This window comes from Mytilus edulis, chromosome 13 (assembly GCF_963676685.1).
Source record: "Mytilus edulis chromosome 13, xbMytEdul2.2, whole genome shotgun sequence".
In the NCBI taxonomy this organism is placed as follows: domain Eukaryota; kingdom Metazoa; phylum Mollusca; class Bivalvia; order Mytilida; family Mytilidae; genus Mytilus; species Mytilus edulis.
In genome coordinates this window covers 50,673,454-50,689,915 of record NC_092356.1, presented here as the reverse complement: position 1 = coordinate 50,689,915, position 16,462 = coordinate 50,673,454, and the positions used below count along the sequence as shown (strand labels likewise).

At 33.6% G+C, this 16,462-nt stretch overlaps 1 protein-coding gene across 1 annotated transcript; it reads left to right on the top strand.

The window, feature by feature from the left end:
- The first annotated feature begins 3,902 nt into the window (after positions 1-3,902).
- On the top strand, positions 3,903-14,017 carry LOC139500685 (aplysianin-A-like). Its single transcript, XM_071289481.1, has 7 exons — positions 3,903-4,051; positions 7,803-8,000; positions 9,005-9,197; positions 9,919-10,023; positions 11,289-11,498; positions 12,598-12,712; positions 13,322-14,017. Exons 1-7 carry the CDS (start codon positions 3,940-3,942, stop codon positions 14,009-14,011), a joined length of 1,623 nt encoding a protein of 540 aa, XP_071145582.1. The 5' UTR covers positions 3,903-3,939; the 3' UTR covers positions 14,012-14,017.
- Positions 14,018-16,462: the final 2,445 nt, after the last annotated feature.

Here is a 16,462-nt window from a genome sequence, read left to right as displayed (position 1 = left end):
CTGAGTAAGTTATTTATTTTAATTGTTTGCAATAGATAGGTGCGGCCTAAGAATTGCAACATTTGTGTACCTAGTCGAATAGTTCTAGTTTTTATTACACGCTGTTGTACATGTTAAATGTAGCTACATACATGTATAAATGTTTTTGAATTTAATTAACAGATAGGTGCGGCCTATTAAGAATTCAATTCTTATTGCAGTACTAGTGTTTTTATTACACGCTGTTGTACATGCGGAATGTAGTCACAGGTGTATTCGATAAAGTTGAACGAAGCAATTTAGGGCATTTATTTTAAAATAATTAAACATTGGAAGAGAAAGTATGTATTGAAATTATCTTTAGACATAGAGATGGCAAGGGCTATGCTCGGTATTTCTGTTTACGGTAAGAGGCATCATGCAAATCAGATAAGTACAATTTATGAAACATTTTCCTCAACCGAAGTGATTGAGGGCAATTGGTAAATGTATACTAAACAAAATTACAACTTCATGTCGAAGAGATGGAGCAAAGGAAGACAAATGCAGCTTCATGTGAAAGGGTTTCAGAGAAATGGAGACATCCTTCTAGTCCATTGAAGTAGAAGCAAAATGTAGATATTATAAAATTTGGCATGAGTGCAAATGAGACAACTCTTCATCCAAGTCACAATTTGTAAAAGTGCATTATAAAGACATAATAGCATTTGAACAGATTTTCACGTCCAGCATCGAGTATTACATACAATTTAAGTACAACAGATGTGTGTATATAAAGTTTGCTATGTACCAGACCATGATATACCCGTACTTGTAATTGTTGAGAGGTTGATACATCTGAGAACCTCTCACGGGTTCATGATTGTATTTCCGAAATTTGTGTTTCATTGATTTGCCAACAAGTGGTATATTTTATACAACAAACTTATATTTGGTCTGTTAATCCCGGTTATTCTGTAGTGCGGTCTCAAGGGGAGCCGATATCAGATTAGAGTTTTGAATAGCTTAAAGGGAACAATATTTTTATAGATTACAAGGCCTTAGTTAGGCATCTTATTTTAGTGAGGCGAAATTTTTTTTTGGAGGGTATGAAATAAATGGTGTAAAATCCTGCATTCTAGGCATTTTTAGAGAGTTTGATAATGTTTTGAATTTGGACACTTTTTATATATTTTTTTTTATATTTTAAGACTTTTACTAACACCAAATTTATTTTAAATTTATATATAAGATAATCATCCAAATATCACTGATTTGAGTCTGCTTCCAGGACCGTGATAGAACAAACATCGATTCAGTTGAGTTTGCCAAATTTTTCTATGGCCGGTTCAGTCAACTCGTTTCAGAATCATAATTTGGTCTGTTGATATCCTTATCCCGATGAACATGGCAAACCCGCACAATCTCTCGCCACTCATGCATGCTCTTTTCCAAGTTTTCAGTCGTTTCAGGGCAGTCTGTGTTGCTAAAGGAAGCACATTATCATCAACACAATGATCAATGTCTTCTTCCAATTCCTTCTCCATCAGCAATTTGGTAGCAGCATCGGTAGTAACAGTTTTGTTTGCAAAAGGGAATTAAGCTTTCCTGTAAGGACCATCATACAGTTGCAGTTACAAAATATTAAACTCGCTTTTATGCTGACAAAGAGTAGACAAACTAGGAATAGAATGAGATAAGATAAATGTATATGATTCTATCTATAGAGTATATATGATATGGGTACAGGGGAATTGGAGTGGAGTTTTTGACGTTTACATGTAGGTCCATAATTTCAAATTATTTCTGGAAATAGTTGGTGGTATTTTAGTTCCAGAATCTATAAATTTAGGGGTTAGGGGTATGGGGTGTCCGATTCCGAAACCCCGAATATAAAGAAACGAAATTCCGTAGTCCCGAATAAGTAAATACAAAATCCTGTGTTAAAGGTTCTACCATTCCTCAATAATATCAAATTGGAATATGGGATATTCTTTCAATTTTTAAGGTTAAAGAAGCATGGATAGAAACTAATCTATGGATGTTTCATATTATTTATATGGTATTTATCTGCAAAGAGAAAGATTAAAGTTCGTGAAATGAATACGCAGACAGGACTGCCCTATTGCGATGACTTAATTTGTCAAAAGTTAAGTTAAACGGAGAAATGAATACGCAGACAGAACTGCCCCCTTCCGAATACCAGTACTTGATTTGTCAGTCTACTTATCGTTTTTGGATTGTTCTAATGAAGTTATATACAATACTCAGACTCTGTTCACAAAAAACTATTTTACAAGAATTATTCCTTCTTTACCTTCAGTGTCGCTTTTACTTTTCTGCAAGAGCCTGTTTTTAACTAGAGATTCATGATAACTATCATTACTAGGTTAATGTTATCGAGAAACATCACCTGTTGAGATGCTGAGTTATATCCAGGAAGAATAGTTTAAAAGGAATGATGACAAGTTATATAGAAATTAAGGTTGAGACAGAACAAAAAATGACTATTATATTGATATATATGTATAAAAAAATAATCAGTGTCGAAATTTTAGCGAGACAACTGCCTCACTTGCCTCAAGGGTAGCTACGGCCTTGGATTAATCTAGAGAAACGTGTTTATGAGTATGATGGTTTGACAGGAGGAACGGTGAATAGTGTGATGTTGCTGACAGGGAAAGATATACATCTGGAAAATGTCTGAATGCTATTGCATTCCAATCTATAGTTGGTGCATGAAAAGGCAGTGGCGGATTCAGAACTTTCCTAAAGGGGGGCGGGGGGGGGGGGCGATGACTGACCTAAGGAGGGGCCTGCTCCAGTCATGCTTCAGTGATTCCTTATATAATCAACCAATTTTTTCCGACGAAAGGGGGGCCGGGCCCCCCAGCCCCCCCCCCCCTTAATCCACCTATGTCAAAAGGGAAGTCTTGAAGAAAACATCTAATGTACGCGCAAAAAGTGATCACCGAGTACGGCTGCTTAAATTGGTGGTGGGACTGAGGCAGTTTCATTCTTAACTATAACCATGTGTAACGATATCGCCTCGTCTTTAGGTCTTCCACCATGTCACGATATCGCCTCGTCTTAATAATATTAGTGTTGGGGTTGCGACTTGCTCATGAACAAAAACACATCTTTATACGTTAACGACATTAGAGAGAGTAAAACAAAAAGGCATTTCCGATAATCCCACGAGAACGCGGTGTGTCAGTGTAAGATCACCCCGATGGCTGGAGGCCAAAGGTTGATCTAACACTGACACACCAAGTCCGAATGGGATAACTATTATACATCCCAGCTGTTTTAGATTAGACGAAAAACCATTTACAATTCATAAAATCTAGTTTAGAACGCCACACAACCATTATAATATACTCTATATATTACTATATGATGTATACCCTTTATGACCCCCGAACATGATGAGTAGATATCAAACAATGTCAACTCGCCCCACTGGTCAAACGGCCCACACTTTATCGCAACTTTATAAAAAAAATCGCCCTACTCTTGTTTAACGACTCGCCCCACTTTTGAAAAAGTGTAAAATCAAATTGAACAATCAGTCTGACAACTCACTCATTAAGGAAAAGGGATTTAGACCCCACTGAATAAAGGTCTGCAAACTCGCCCCACTTATAAAAATATCTTGCTTCCTTTAAGTATGTTAAATTACTGATAGTACGTATCCAGTCGTCCTGTTGTAGTAGTATATGTCGTGGCTTGATATTTTAAAGGTCTTGAGTTCGAATCCATGTATATACACTGGATTTTTTCTACGTGAATTTTGATAGATAGTCTTTTCCGTATAATTTATCATAAGTTTTATAGTGGATTTGACATCATGTCCTGTTAGAGTCCTCCAGTACGTAAGACTTGTTAAATGCACACGTGATCAAGAAAAAAATACTTCAATAGAATATTAATAATTAATAATGTTTATAAAAATTCTTGTTTTTCACTTATAGACTACATATGTACATGACTTACAACATGTACAATATGTCTGCTTGGAAAACTGTTTTTATAATTGGCTTTATATTTGTGGTGATGATAGAGGCTAAATATAAACGACGTCCGTATAAGTGTAAGTTTATTTCATATCTTAGTTCAGTATATATCGTAGATTTAAAAAATGATAATTATGTGTGGCAATCTGTCTAAAAGAGGGACGAAAGATACCAAAGGGACAGTCAAACTCATAAATCTAAAACAAACTGACAACGCCATGGCTAAAAATGAAAAAGACAAACAGAAAAACAGTAGCACACACGACACAACATACAAAACTAAAGAATAAACAACACGAACCCCACCAAAAACTAGTGGTGATCTCAGGTGCTCCGGAAGGGTAAGCAGATCCTGCTCCACATGTGGCACCCGTCGTGTTGCTTATGTGATTACAAATCCGGTAAATAGTCTAATTCGGTAGGTCACATTCATGAAAGGGAAGAATCGGGCATCTAAGAATCGGGCAGTGGTGAAATCGAGGCAAACTAAAAACCACTAAAATTGACATTAATTTATATTCAAAGTGTATAATGATGCACGCATATAACAATGGTTTCTTTTCCTGTTCTGGAAATTCAAGATCTAATTTGGTTGAAATGCACTGGAAATTAACCATTAAGGGCATCTAACTCCTTAATTTGTTATCATTCTAACCAAAAGTTATCTACAGATTTCTAGAATTACCAGACACTCAGAAACAAGAGACCTTACCTTTTTTAGGAAAGATGATAAACCATGGTCGATGTTGTTGGGGTTTTTTTTTTGCCTTGTTTTGATTTTTTACTAAATTGCCTGATTCTTACAAAGGCTGGCACTGAAAAAACAATTTATTTTATATTGTACATACATAAGAACATTCCTTTCATCTTAAAGTTATTTGTATATACAATATTTGAGTAAATAAAACACAACCGTCGGGCGAGGCATATATAAATATATATATATTTATATAATGATAACAAAGAGCTTGTAATTCAGTGGTTAATGTTGGTTGCATGTTGCAGTTTATATTCTGTTTGATTTTTTTGTTGTTTTTATTTATTATTATGTACATAAGTAGTTGGTTTCTCGTTTTTAATTATTTAAATTTTTCACATTGCTGCCTTTCATAGCTTACTATATACGATATTGATTTTGTTCATTGTTAAAGGCTTTACAGTTCTTTATACGGTGGGTCGAAACTATACACCCCGTCATTGTGTTATTGTGCTACAATGTCTGGTATATTGTTTTGTATTCTTTTTGTTAGTGTTCGTTGTCTATATGCCTTTATAGTTAGGCTTTTTTTTATATATTTGTGTGTTTTGTAGTGATTAAGATTATCAGCGTTTTGTATTTGCGCCGATTTTTGTCCTTCATTTGCGCCGATTGTGTACAGGTAAATTAAAGGTTAAATGTTAGTTTTTATTTTTCATTTTAAACCTCTTCCGTTATCCAGTTGAACTAATGTTATGATACAATGAATTATAAATGTTTTCTGACCGAGTATTCAAATGCTATACATCTGATATATTCCTTTCAAGTATTTTCATCTCTTCTACTACTTGTTGTACTTGTAAATAGCTAAGTCTATTTTGTTCTTGCTTGTGTACACCGTCGGTCATTTCAAGAGTTCTTATTTTGACATAAGTAGGAAGAATACTCAGACATAATGTCACACATGAAGGGAAGTAATGGTAGCCCGAAAATGCCGATAGCAGTTTACCAGTGTCACTTGATTTATCCTTATACTCTGTGCTTATCCCAACATAATTGATTTTTCTCCACTAGTTCTGAACCATATGAAACCGACAACAATCTATTGCCGGGGGACATCAGTTATGTTATAAGACAATTTATGATATGTGTACAACTGTTTAACGGAAGAGCTCGAAGTTTATAATGATAAATAAGAAAAAATAAAATTCACCTGTTAATTACCTGTACACCATCGGCGTAAATAAAAGTTCGAAAACTTTTAAAATCGGCGCAAATGTCTTACGTCCTTAATTATAACACAATGTTGACTGCTGTATCCCTATTTCTGACATTTTGACTTATAATGTCTGTTTGTTTTGTGCACATATCGTTGTCCAAAATAATGAAATTTTTTTTTTTAAACAACTGTCATACATGCGAGAGGTTTAGCTATACTTTTTGGATAATGTGAATATTACCAAATGCCTTTTCTAGAGGAACATGCGCGACAAAATGTATCCCAAGTTGGTTCATGTACAAAATAATGAGAAAATTCGAAAGTCTTTTTTAGATTATGATTGTGTTGACCTGTATTCGTCATTTTATAACGAAAACAGAAATTACCTAAAAAATATTTAACTCAAAAATATGTAGCTACACACTGTGTTGTGACCCTAATTCCAAATAGACACGAAAACAAACAAACCGTATCCAATCTTAAAACAAGATGATTTGCACCAACATTTGAAAAAATATTTTTGGTACTATTTTTAAGAAAAGATACAAAAAGATTCGATTATATTCATTTCCAATCTTTAGACAGACGAAACGATTATGATGGCAACGACTACAACTCATTGATAACCTGGACAATTTACGGAAGTGAAAACACATAATTATTTAAACCCGTCCCTAAATATTACCGTCAACAAATGTAATTCATCATATATGTATGTGTGTCTCATAATAGTGTGTTGTATATCTTGTTTACTTAGATTAAGTCACGTCGTTTGTAAATATTTTATGCATTATGTTTTTGTCCTAGTTTCATGTGTTGTGCAATTTAAAATATATATTCCATACAAATCGTAAAGCTGTTTAAAAAAGTCAAATCACAAAAAACTGAACTGCGAGGAATATTCAAAATAGAAAGTCCCTAATCAAATAGCAAAATCAAAAGCACAAACTCATCAAACGACTGGATAACAGCTGTCATATTCCTGACTTGGTACAGATATTTTCTAAAGTAGAAAATGATGGATAACACCTGGTTTTAAAGCTAGTTAAACCTCTCACTTATATGACAGTTGCTTCAAATATAGGGAGGGAAGTCTGTACTACAAGTCTGTTCTACAACTACCACACCGTACAACAACTTTATCGGAAGTTACAGCATGGAAAGTTTTGAGTTGCCCCAAAAAAGGTTCCCCATTGATTAAAAAACCCTAACAGAAACAGGCACAAATTCTTTCCATTTAATCACTGTTGTAAACAATAGTCACCAGCAAACAAACAAAAATTTCAGATTATCTATCATATAGACGACTGAAACCATGCATTTTCTCTATTTTTTCGCAATGTACCAAAATTAAGTTCAATCAAATTGCTTATGGTTTTTTATGCAATGACCATTTAGCAGAAGTTAAACTGAGAAAAACGATGGTTAATATCTATAGTCACTGTTTACAGGAAAATATCCATAACCGCATCATCAAACCATTTTTACAGACCAAAGTCAATTTTTTATGGCACAGCTGTAATGAAAACCGACATGATAAGACAGAAAGTTATATTTCGGGACATTTTGCATTGAGGCAATCAAATGAATTAATTAAGGATATCATTATAGTATTTTTACTAATTTTTTCCTTCAATTAATGTGGTAATTAACCCTGCAGGGAGATAACTCTGTACAAATCAGCTAAAATTTTTAATCACGTTGTATTGTTATGGAAATATTAAGTTTCTCAGTGATCTAAATAAGTATTGGTCAAACTGCAAACCAATGCATATATTCTGATAAAGTGGTTGGTCAAATGTTTTGAAATTTTGAAATTTTTGTGAAAATTTTATAAAAATAAAACGAGCCAACTTAATATTAGTCAAGGTGTTAGGTACCACCTTAATAGTATTATCTGTTATATTTAAAGCGAGGTCATGTGATGATGTAGCTATAATAGGAGCCGGTATAGCTGGAACATACGCTGGATGGAGATTGAGAAAACTAAATAAACAAATTACTGTGTACGAATACTCTAACAGAGTAGGAGGGAGATGTTACACCATGAAATTTCCAGATATTCCTGACATTAATGTTGAGCTCGGCGCAATGCGATTCACTGCTTCATGTAAGTTGATAAAGATGTAACGGTGTTTTGTTTTAAGAATAAGGCAAATAGATCATATCCTAGTGAATAGACAAGAATTATAATTCTATTTTAGATATCAGTCTCTACAATATGAAAAGCACAATTCATATTTTCGTGAACAATTTATTTTTGATAACCTAAATTTTTCATTTCTGTTATAAGTAGGAACATTTATAAATTTTGAAATACTAATTCCACAAAGTACGCAAACTAAGGAATTATACATCACTTGCAGAGCTGTGTAAAAATAGACCATTATACTACACATGAAATGTTACGTGTATAAGAAATGACAATTCAGACATAGAGACAACACGTTTTTTAATTTCATTACATTTTCTGAGAAAAGGTATCATAGGACGGAAGAACGAGAGGATGGACAGAAATGAAATAATATACTCTCTCCATTGGAGGGGACATATAAAGAAAAAGAGATAAAAAATAACTGCTGAGGGATGAGAAATTGTAACTTATGATATTTTTAAAATGTTGTCTACATATTTGAATTATTATGAATGTCACAATATTTATTTAGCATGGTTACAAGTATGACAACTTTTGAGTTCGATGCATTTCCTTCAAAAAGTCTTGTTTGAGTGAACATTCGTGCGTTTACGGACATCGTCACTTCCGTTTTAATGTTAAGCGTGTGGTTGGAAAACTATAATACTATATATTTCACGAACTATTCGGCAAATTAAATTCTCATAATTGACAATAAGCACTACTGTCATAAGGGAATTGTGATTAAGTACTTACAAATAAACATTATTTCTAGTTTATCCTGCACAATGACGATCAATAAGACGCTTGATGAAAGTTAATAGTGCAGGGATACAGGCGATTCCCTCTATCTTGTAAATGACGTCATAAAGGCGTGCATAATTGACGATTTTTTTCTGGGGATGGATGAACTCGAAAGTGGTCTAATTGCCCAGAAATAAATCGGTAGCTCCGCACAATTCCACTATGTATATTTTCAGCACATAAGCTATTATCTGATACCATACGAGAGCTAGGACTTCCGGTACAAAAATTCGTTTTAGGTGGTGGAGCATCAGCAGATACTACTGTACACGTACGTGGAACACATCTACGATACAAAGATTTAGGGGGTACCAGTACGCCTTACAACCTACTTCCAAACGAGCAGAAACCAGTTAGTCAACTTAAATGGTACATTATACAGCATTGCTTACATTTATTTGATCTGTAAACCCTTAAAATATTTCTGGTTCACAAATCTACAAATAACATTTCTATATAGACCACGGGTCACAATGTAACTGTTTCAAAGTCCAAACCGATTCATTGTTTTCACAGTCAATCTGATCGATTATATCTTAAGAAATATACGAGCGTTTCACAGAACAAATCGTAGTTTCGGCAATGCAACAATTTCAGACACTTCATTAACCTCTAATACGAATCGATCAGTGTAAAAGAGGTTATATAAACATGAGTACAATATTGCATTGACGAAACATTGTTCTGGTTAACCTCTTCTTTATCGACAGTTGAAGAGGTGTACGCTTGAATAGAGTAAATCAAAGGTCTGTGAATCAATATAAGATTTCAATGTTCAACCAAAAGGGTCAACGACTTGCAGCCGAATTTTGTCTAACTAGATTCATGTATTAAAACCGAGTCAATTCAAGTGCATCAATTCACTTAAAATGTACCAGCTAATGTTGGTTTGTGCAACATTCAAGCAACACAAGGCCAGAAACCAAAACACACCTACCGTGGATTTTTACGCCGTTTGTATCAAAGTGCACTATTTTTTTCCTTAGAAACTGACATCACGTTTCATTATACTCATTTATACATTTATAACTTTGATGATAAAAATGGGAGGTATTTTTTTAAAATAAAATCTGTTGTCGTTTAATTTCAGGGAAATGTTTAAGAATTATACTGATGTACTGTCGACCACTTTCCCTGAAGATGATCAACAATTTCAAATTAAAGATGTTGATGGACTACAAATGTACAAGCAGAGGTAATATCTATTGTTGTTTTCCTCATATCAATCAATTTTAATTGATGTAGTCTTCGATGGTACATAAAACAAAAAGAATGGGATTGAATTCTGAATAGTTTAAAAGTGTAAAGATCAAAGTAATTGAAGCATGGATTTTGTGAATTGAAAATTGTACATAACGAGATAATTCTGACTAACAGAATATATGAATATGTGATATACATCAATGAAATAGCAACCTAATAACACAATCGTCTAAGATCCAGATGTCGGCATAAGTCTCCAACAGTTACTTACTGTGTATTAATTTTTTTACTTTCAATAATGTTGGTATTTGATAAATATATAATACTCACACATTTCGTAGACTCTGGACAATTTAGAGTGTGACAAATTATAATGACACCGATATATTGTTAAAAACTGTGTATTGCCGTTTCGAGTCTGCTGACATATTACGCACAACTTCTTTTACCTCCGTGTAGAAAAATTAGATCTACAATGAAAAAAAATAAGGATAAGAATCAACTTCTCCATCACCATCTTGTCAAAAGATCTTGACTATTCTTATTTTAAGACAAGAACTTATTGGCGGGTGTAAATTATGATGGCGACCACATTTAGTAAATAAACTCATCATAGACACCAGGATGAAATTTGTATTTACGTCAGCTCATTTCGTGTACAAAAGACTCATCAGTGACGCTCGAATCCAAAAAAGATAAAAAGGCCAAATAAAGTACGAAGTTGAAGAGCACTGAGGACTAAAACTTCCTAAAAGTTTTGCCAAAGACAGCTAATGCAATCTATTCCTGAGGTAGAAAAGCCTTAGTATTTAAAAAAATTCAAAAGTTTTATAATTGACCACATCAATGATAATTTATGTCAGCACAGAAGGACTGAGTACTGGGCTGGTGATACCCTCGGGGAATTAAAATTCCACCAGCAGTGGCACCGACCCTAGTGGTTGTAAATAAACTCATCATAAATACCAGGATTACATTTTGTATTTACGCAAGACGCGCGTTTAATAAAATCTTCTCCATTTCAATAAAAAAAGCCTACATGACAAAAATACTAAAATTTTATCCCAAAAGACTCTGTCATTGTAGAGAAAATAGAATACGTTTTCGTGTCCTCTTATAATCTTCAGTTCGAATGACAAATGTATTTGGTTTAAGTGAAAACACGTATGATAACGGGTCTGTGCATCTCAATGACAATCGAACACACATGTGTAATACATCTTACTTATGCGCATTTCGTTTTCTCTTTTTTTGCAGTATCAATTCGTTGTATCATAAATTCCTTAGTTCAGAAGCACAGAGTTATATCAGAGACACATCCTCTTTCTTAGATTTAGGTGTAAGTGCATCGGCAGAGGTACTGACGTCTCCACCTTCTCAAGAAGAGGATGAAGTTTCAACAGTGACCACAGGATTTGGTTCTATACCTGAAATGCTACTTGAAACGTTCCTTCGGGCGAGTCAAAAGTGAGTAAACAATGAGGGAGTTGATAGGAAGGACAATTGAAATTCATCAGTGAACTTATGATCGACGACAACATGGTCAAGTATAAAAAGTATGAAAATACAACTGTCCGCAAATCACCAAGCAATACGAACCCAAACCAAATGTCTGAGTGAACTATGGTGTTCCGGAAAGGAAATTATATCCTCAATCAGTTTAGAATTAGTTGTTTGAGGTCTGAATATTTTCATTCAAATTATTGTGCGTTTGTATATAGTTATCAAAAGTACCAGGATTATAATTGTATACGCCAGACGCGCGTTTCGTCTACATAAGACTCATCAGTGACGCTCAGATCAAAATAGTTAAAAAGCCAAACAAATACAAAGTTGAAGAGCATTGAGGACCCAAAATTCCAAAAAGGTTGTGCCAAATACGTACCATTAAATATTTTTGGTATACTATCTTTATATAATTTGTTTATGGAAGTCTTTACGAATTGACCAGTTAGTGATACTTCTTAAACTATTAGTTAAAACAAAAAATACTTAACTTGATGGTATGTGTTTCCCCTTTGCAATTTATTATTTCACACATATTTATTTATCCATTTAGCTGTATAGATAAACATTGTGTTTTTTAAAAATAATAACTCGGGCTTTGGTGGCCGAGTGGTTCAACTTCTGGAACACTACCTTTTCAACACTGTGAGTTTGAACCCCGCATGTGGCAGGTGTGCTCGGCCGAAGGTAGCTGAATATCGCCGAGTACTCCACCAATAAAAGATAACCGCCTCGAAATAGCAAATAGTATGGAAAGTGGTGTTTAACAATCATCAATAATAATTTCGGAACACAATATGACTAACCATGCTTACTGATAATGCCATGCCGCGACTAATCATAAAACATGAACGAGCACAGCGATTCAGTTTTAATTAGACGGACGAAATTTATAACTTTGCTTCGAGATAAGAAGCAAAAAAAACTCCAAAGAATAGTCAAACAAGAAATACGGAAAAAGATAAACATTACACAAAACTATCTTTTAAATTTCAAAACTTCAAACTTCAATGCAACTTAACTGAATAAAATATTTATTTGTTATATATTTTAACAACAGGCACGATATCAGGCTAAATCACCATTTGAAAGCAATCAAGAAAATGAGAAATGGTAATTACAATTTGTACTTTGAACCGACGATTACCATAAATGGACGAACTAGCATTATAAAGGTAATTGATTTTCGAATTTAGATATATATAAAATATTATTTAGATGGATAGGGTAAGTGATAAACTATATAACCAAGGTATTACTCACCGGGTTTATACTTACACGAGAAACAAGACGGGTGACACATGTGAAGCAGGATATGCTTACTCCTCCGGTACACCTAAGATCACCCAAGTTTTTTTATGGGGTTAATGTAACTCATTCTTTAGTTTTCTATGTTGTGTTTTATGTACTATTATCTGACTTTTATGAGATGATGTATGATTTCGAATGAGACATCTATCCAACAGATTCAAATTGATGTGGATTAAAGTCATCGTGTGTATACTTTCAACAATATGCAATACCCAAACATAATGAATAGAGCTCTGCATGGAGGATGAAAATGGTTGAGGGATGTTTCAATGTTTCATATCGAAAAATTCGCGTGACGTGACGTAGTACAGGTTAGGGGTTTGATAAAGGCAATCTAATCGTGACTGATATATTTAGACGGATGGCTGATACAGAACCATTGCCATTGCTTGATTATTTATACACTATTCTTGTCTTTACCACAAAATAAATTAAAATATGACAAAACAATCTTATAAATGTTTTGTTTTCAGATCAAACCTTTAATGAAGAAGTGTGCAAAAAAAGTTATCCTTGCAGTGAATAGATTATCACTTGAAAGCCTGAACTGGAAAGGTTTGCATCAACCTCATATCAGAGAATACATAACCAAAGCAGTGAAAGATGTCAGCGCCGGAAAATTTTTCCTAGCTTACAATTCTCCTTGGTGGAGAAGATCCCCGGTTTACTCCAATTATGCTATATCAGATACCCCATTAAAGCAAACTTACGATTTCGGAACATCAAAAGCAACCCCTACAAAGTCATTACTACTACCCATGTACAACGATGGTAATATACCATACTGGAACGAACTTATTGAAAGGGAGCATGGTAATATAAACAACAGTGATGCGGTCTTCTCCGTTGGAAAAGAAATTGTCAAAGTTACAAACAAATATTTGTCTGCCATATATCGACTTCCACTCACAGACATACCACCACCAATAAATGGAATTATTAGCTATTGGCATAATTATCCATATGGTGGGGCGTGGCAGCTATGGATGCCGGGATATATATGGCCGGAAGTTGAAAGACAGATGACTAAGCCGTCAAAGAAAGATGATGTGTTTGTTGCTGTAAATGCTTTCAGTTCTCGGTCTTTGTCATACGACTCTAACTCAGCATTACAAGTAGTGGAGCTCGTTATGCCATATTTCGGTTTAAAAAGTAAAGGATAAAACATTGTTGACTATAAATCTATTTCTAAAGTCTCTATGTGCCCTTTCCCTTTTTCACCTTTGCATTTAAAAAAAATCTTTTATAAATATGAAGTCTTTTCTTTTCACCTTAAATTATACTTCAGGTGTAGATTTATTTACAAGCAATAAATGAGCTAAAACTGAATTTTGCGAAATACAAAGGATTTTCTTATCCCAGGCATAGATTACCTTAACCTATTTGGTTTTTGAATAAATGTGTATAGTTCCGATGCAAAGACCCTATAATTGAATTAATAATAACGCCAAAATATGCAATCTTTAATGAACTGACACCAGTTTCGTAACTATATCCCTTCTTAATAAGTCTATTCAAAGGTTTTGTTAGTTTTTGAGGTGAATACTGACACCTTTGTGCTTTATAAAGAATATTTCCATAAAAAATTGGATGTGAAATACTTGAACGTATAAGAAGTCTGCATGTTGAGCTATATTTACGAATGATGTCCTTATACCGATGATAAAATTTAGTAAATGTTTTTACTAGTTTGTGATATCGAAAACCCTGGTGTAATAATTTTTCAGTAATACATAAATTTCTCTCGTTAAAATCTAAAACATTGTTACATACACGAGCGAATCGTACAGGTTGAGATATATAAAGACCGTAAGATGGTGACAAGGGAACGTCACCATCTAAAAATGGTTAATTAACGATAGGAAATGAAAAATCATCTCTTTTATCATAAATTTTAGTATTCAGCTTTCCGTTAGTGATATAGATATCAAGATCGAGGAAAGGAAAGGGCAGTGGTCATTGTTAGTATTTGCTTTATTTAAAGTAAGTTCAACAGGATAAATTTCTTTAATATACATACTGAAGATGTCATTATTGAGAGTCAAAATATCATCCAAATATCTAAAGGTATTATTAAATTTGTTTATCAGATGTTGTTTCGATGGGTCTTTGCTTATTTTTGTCATAAATTGTAACTCATAACAATACAAAAACAGGTCCGCAATAAGTGGTGCACAGTTAGTCCCCATTGGAATTCCGATAATCTGACGATATACGGAATCCCCAAAGCGAACAAAAATGTTATCTAGTAAAAATTCAAGGGCATATATAGTATCAAAGCATGTCCAATTAACATAGTTTTTTTTGTTTATTGCTACTAAAAAATGACCTAAAAGAGTTTGAACATATATATTCACATTCTGACTTTTTAAATGCATATATATACTATCTATGATATAAATATCTAGCTATGTTATACAACATAAGTTTATACTTATACGAAATTTCACAGATTACATAGTACAGAAATATATTGATAATTCATACATGTTACACTCCTTATTAACAAGGTGTTACATAATATTTAGTCCAGTAAGACACATTTCATGTTTGCAAGCGACGAAATTGACATCGGTGTTACAAGTACTTTTTAAAAAAAAATGCCGTGATATTTTAATCACACACTCCTTCTGTTTATATCTACTACTGGCTATTTAACATATGGTATCTATTAAGTGCTATACTAGCTGCATTTTTCATAAAGTTGCAAATATATCAGAAAGACATGTGAAGGCAATATTATTAAATCCTCCAAAGTTAAAAATCTTCGGGAGATAACTCGTGTTTAATTAACAATATTGTTGGTCGGCCATAAAAATCAAATAAAAAAGGTCTTCAAATTGTGTCGAACAGCTAATATTTTATAATACAAGTATGCAGATAACCGGATAAAAGACTTATCGGGCTGTATTTGCATCTTTTGGAAGTGTTTTCTTAGTTTAACCAGCAACCGGGAGATGACTTCATGAGCTCGGGTCAAACTTATCAATGTCGGTCCAAATATTATGTCGCTGATATACTGAATACCAAAAGTAGAATTCCAGTACTACTGATTTTTGGTACAGAAATAGTTCCTATGCAGCTGTGTATATAAACATAGATATAGTATCTATGGTATAAGTAGCTAGCTATGTTATATAAGATAAGTATGTGCTTATACGAAATTTCACAATACATAATACAGAAATATATTGATAATTTATTCATGTTACACTCCTTATTAACAAGGTGTTACATAATAATTATTCCAGTAAGACATATTTCATGTTTACAAGCGATGAATTGAAATCGGCGTAACGTGTACTTCTAAAAAAAAAATATGGCTTGACATTTTAATCACACACTCCTTCTATTTATATCTACTACTGGCTACTTTGCATATGGTATATAATAAGGACAATAACTGCACTTGTCATAAAGTTGTAAATATCATCAAAAAGACTAGTGAAGTCAATATTATCTAAGAAATAATTCATGGAACGCTCAGGATAGAATTCGAATATTACGGCCCAGGCCATGTGTAAATTTCCAACAATCTATGGCTTCCATGAATTATTTCGATTCTAATAGGACAAATACAGTCATTAAAATACTGAAGCGAGGGTTGGTTTGGT

Excerpts from the sequence above, each read along its gene's own strand:
- LOC139500685 (XM_071289481.1), top strand. The coding sequence starts at position 3,940 with ATGTACATGACTTACAACATGTACAATATGTCTGCTTGGAAAACTGTT. Across the intron at positions 8,001-9,004 it reads AATGCGATTCACTGCTTCAT|CACATAAGCTATTATCTGAT; the intron begins GTAAGTTGATAA and ends GTATATTTTCAG. Across the intron at positions 9,198-9,918 it reads CCAGTTAGTCAACTTAAATG|GGAAATGTTTAAGAATTATA; the intron begins GTACATTATACA and ends GTTTAATTTCAG.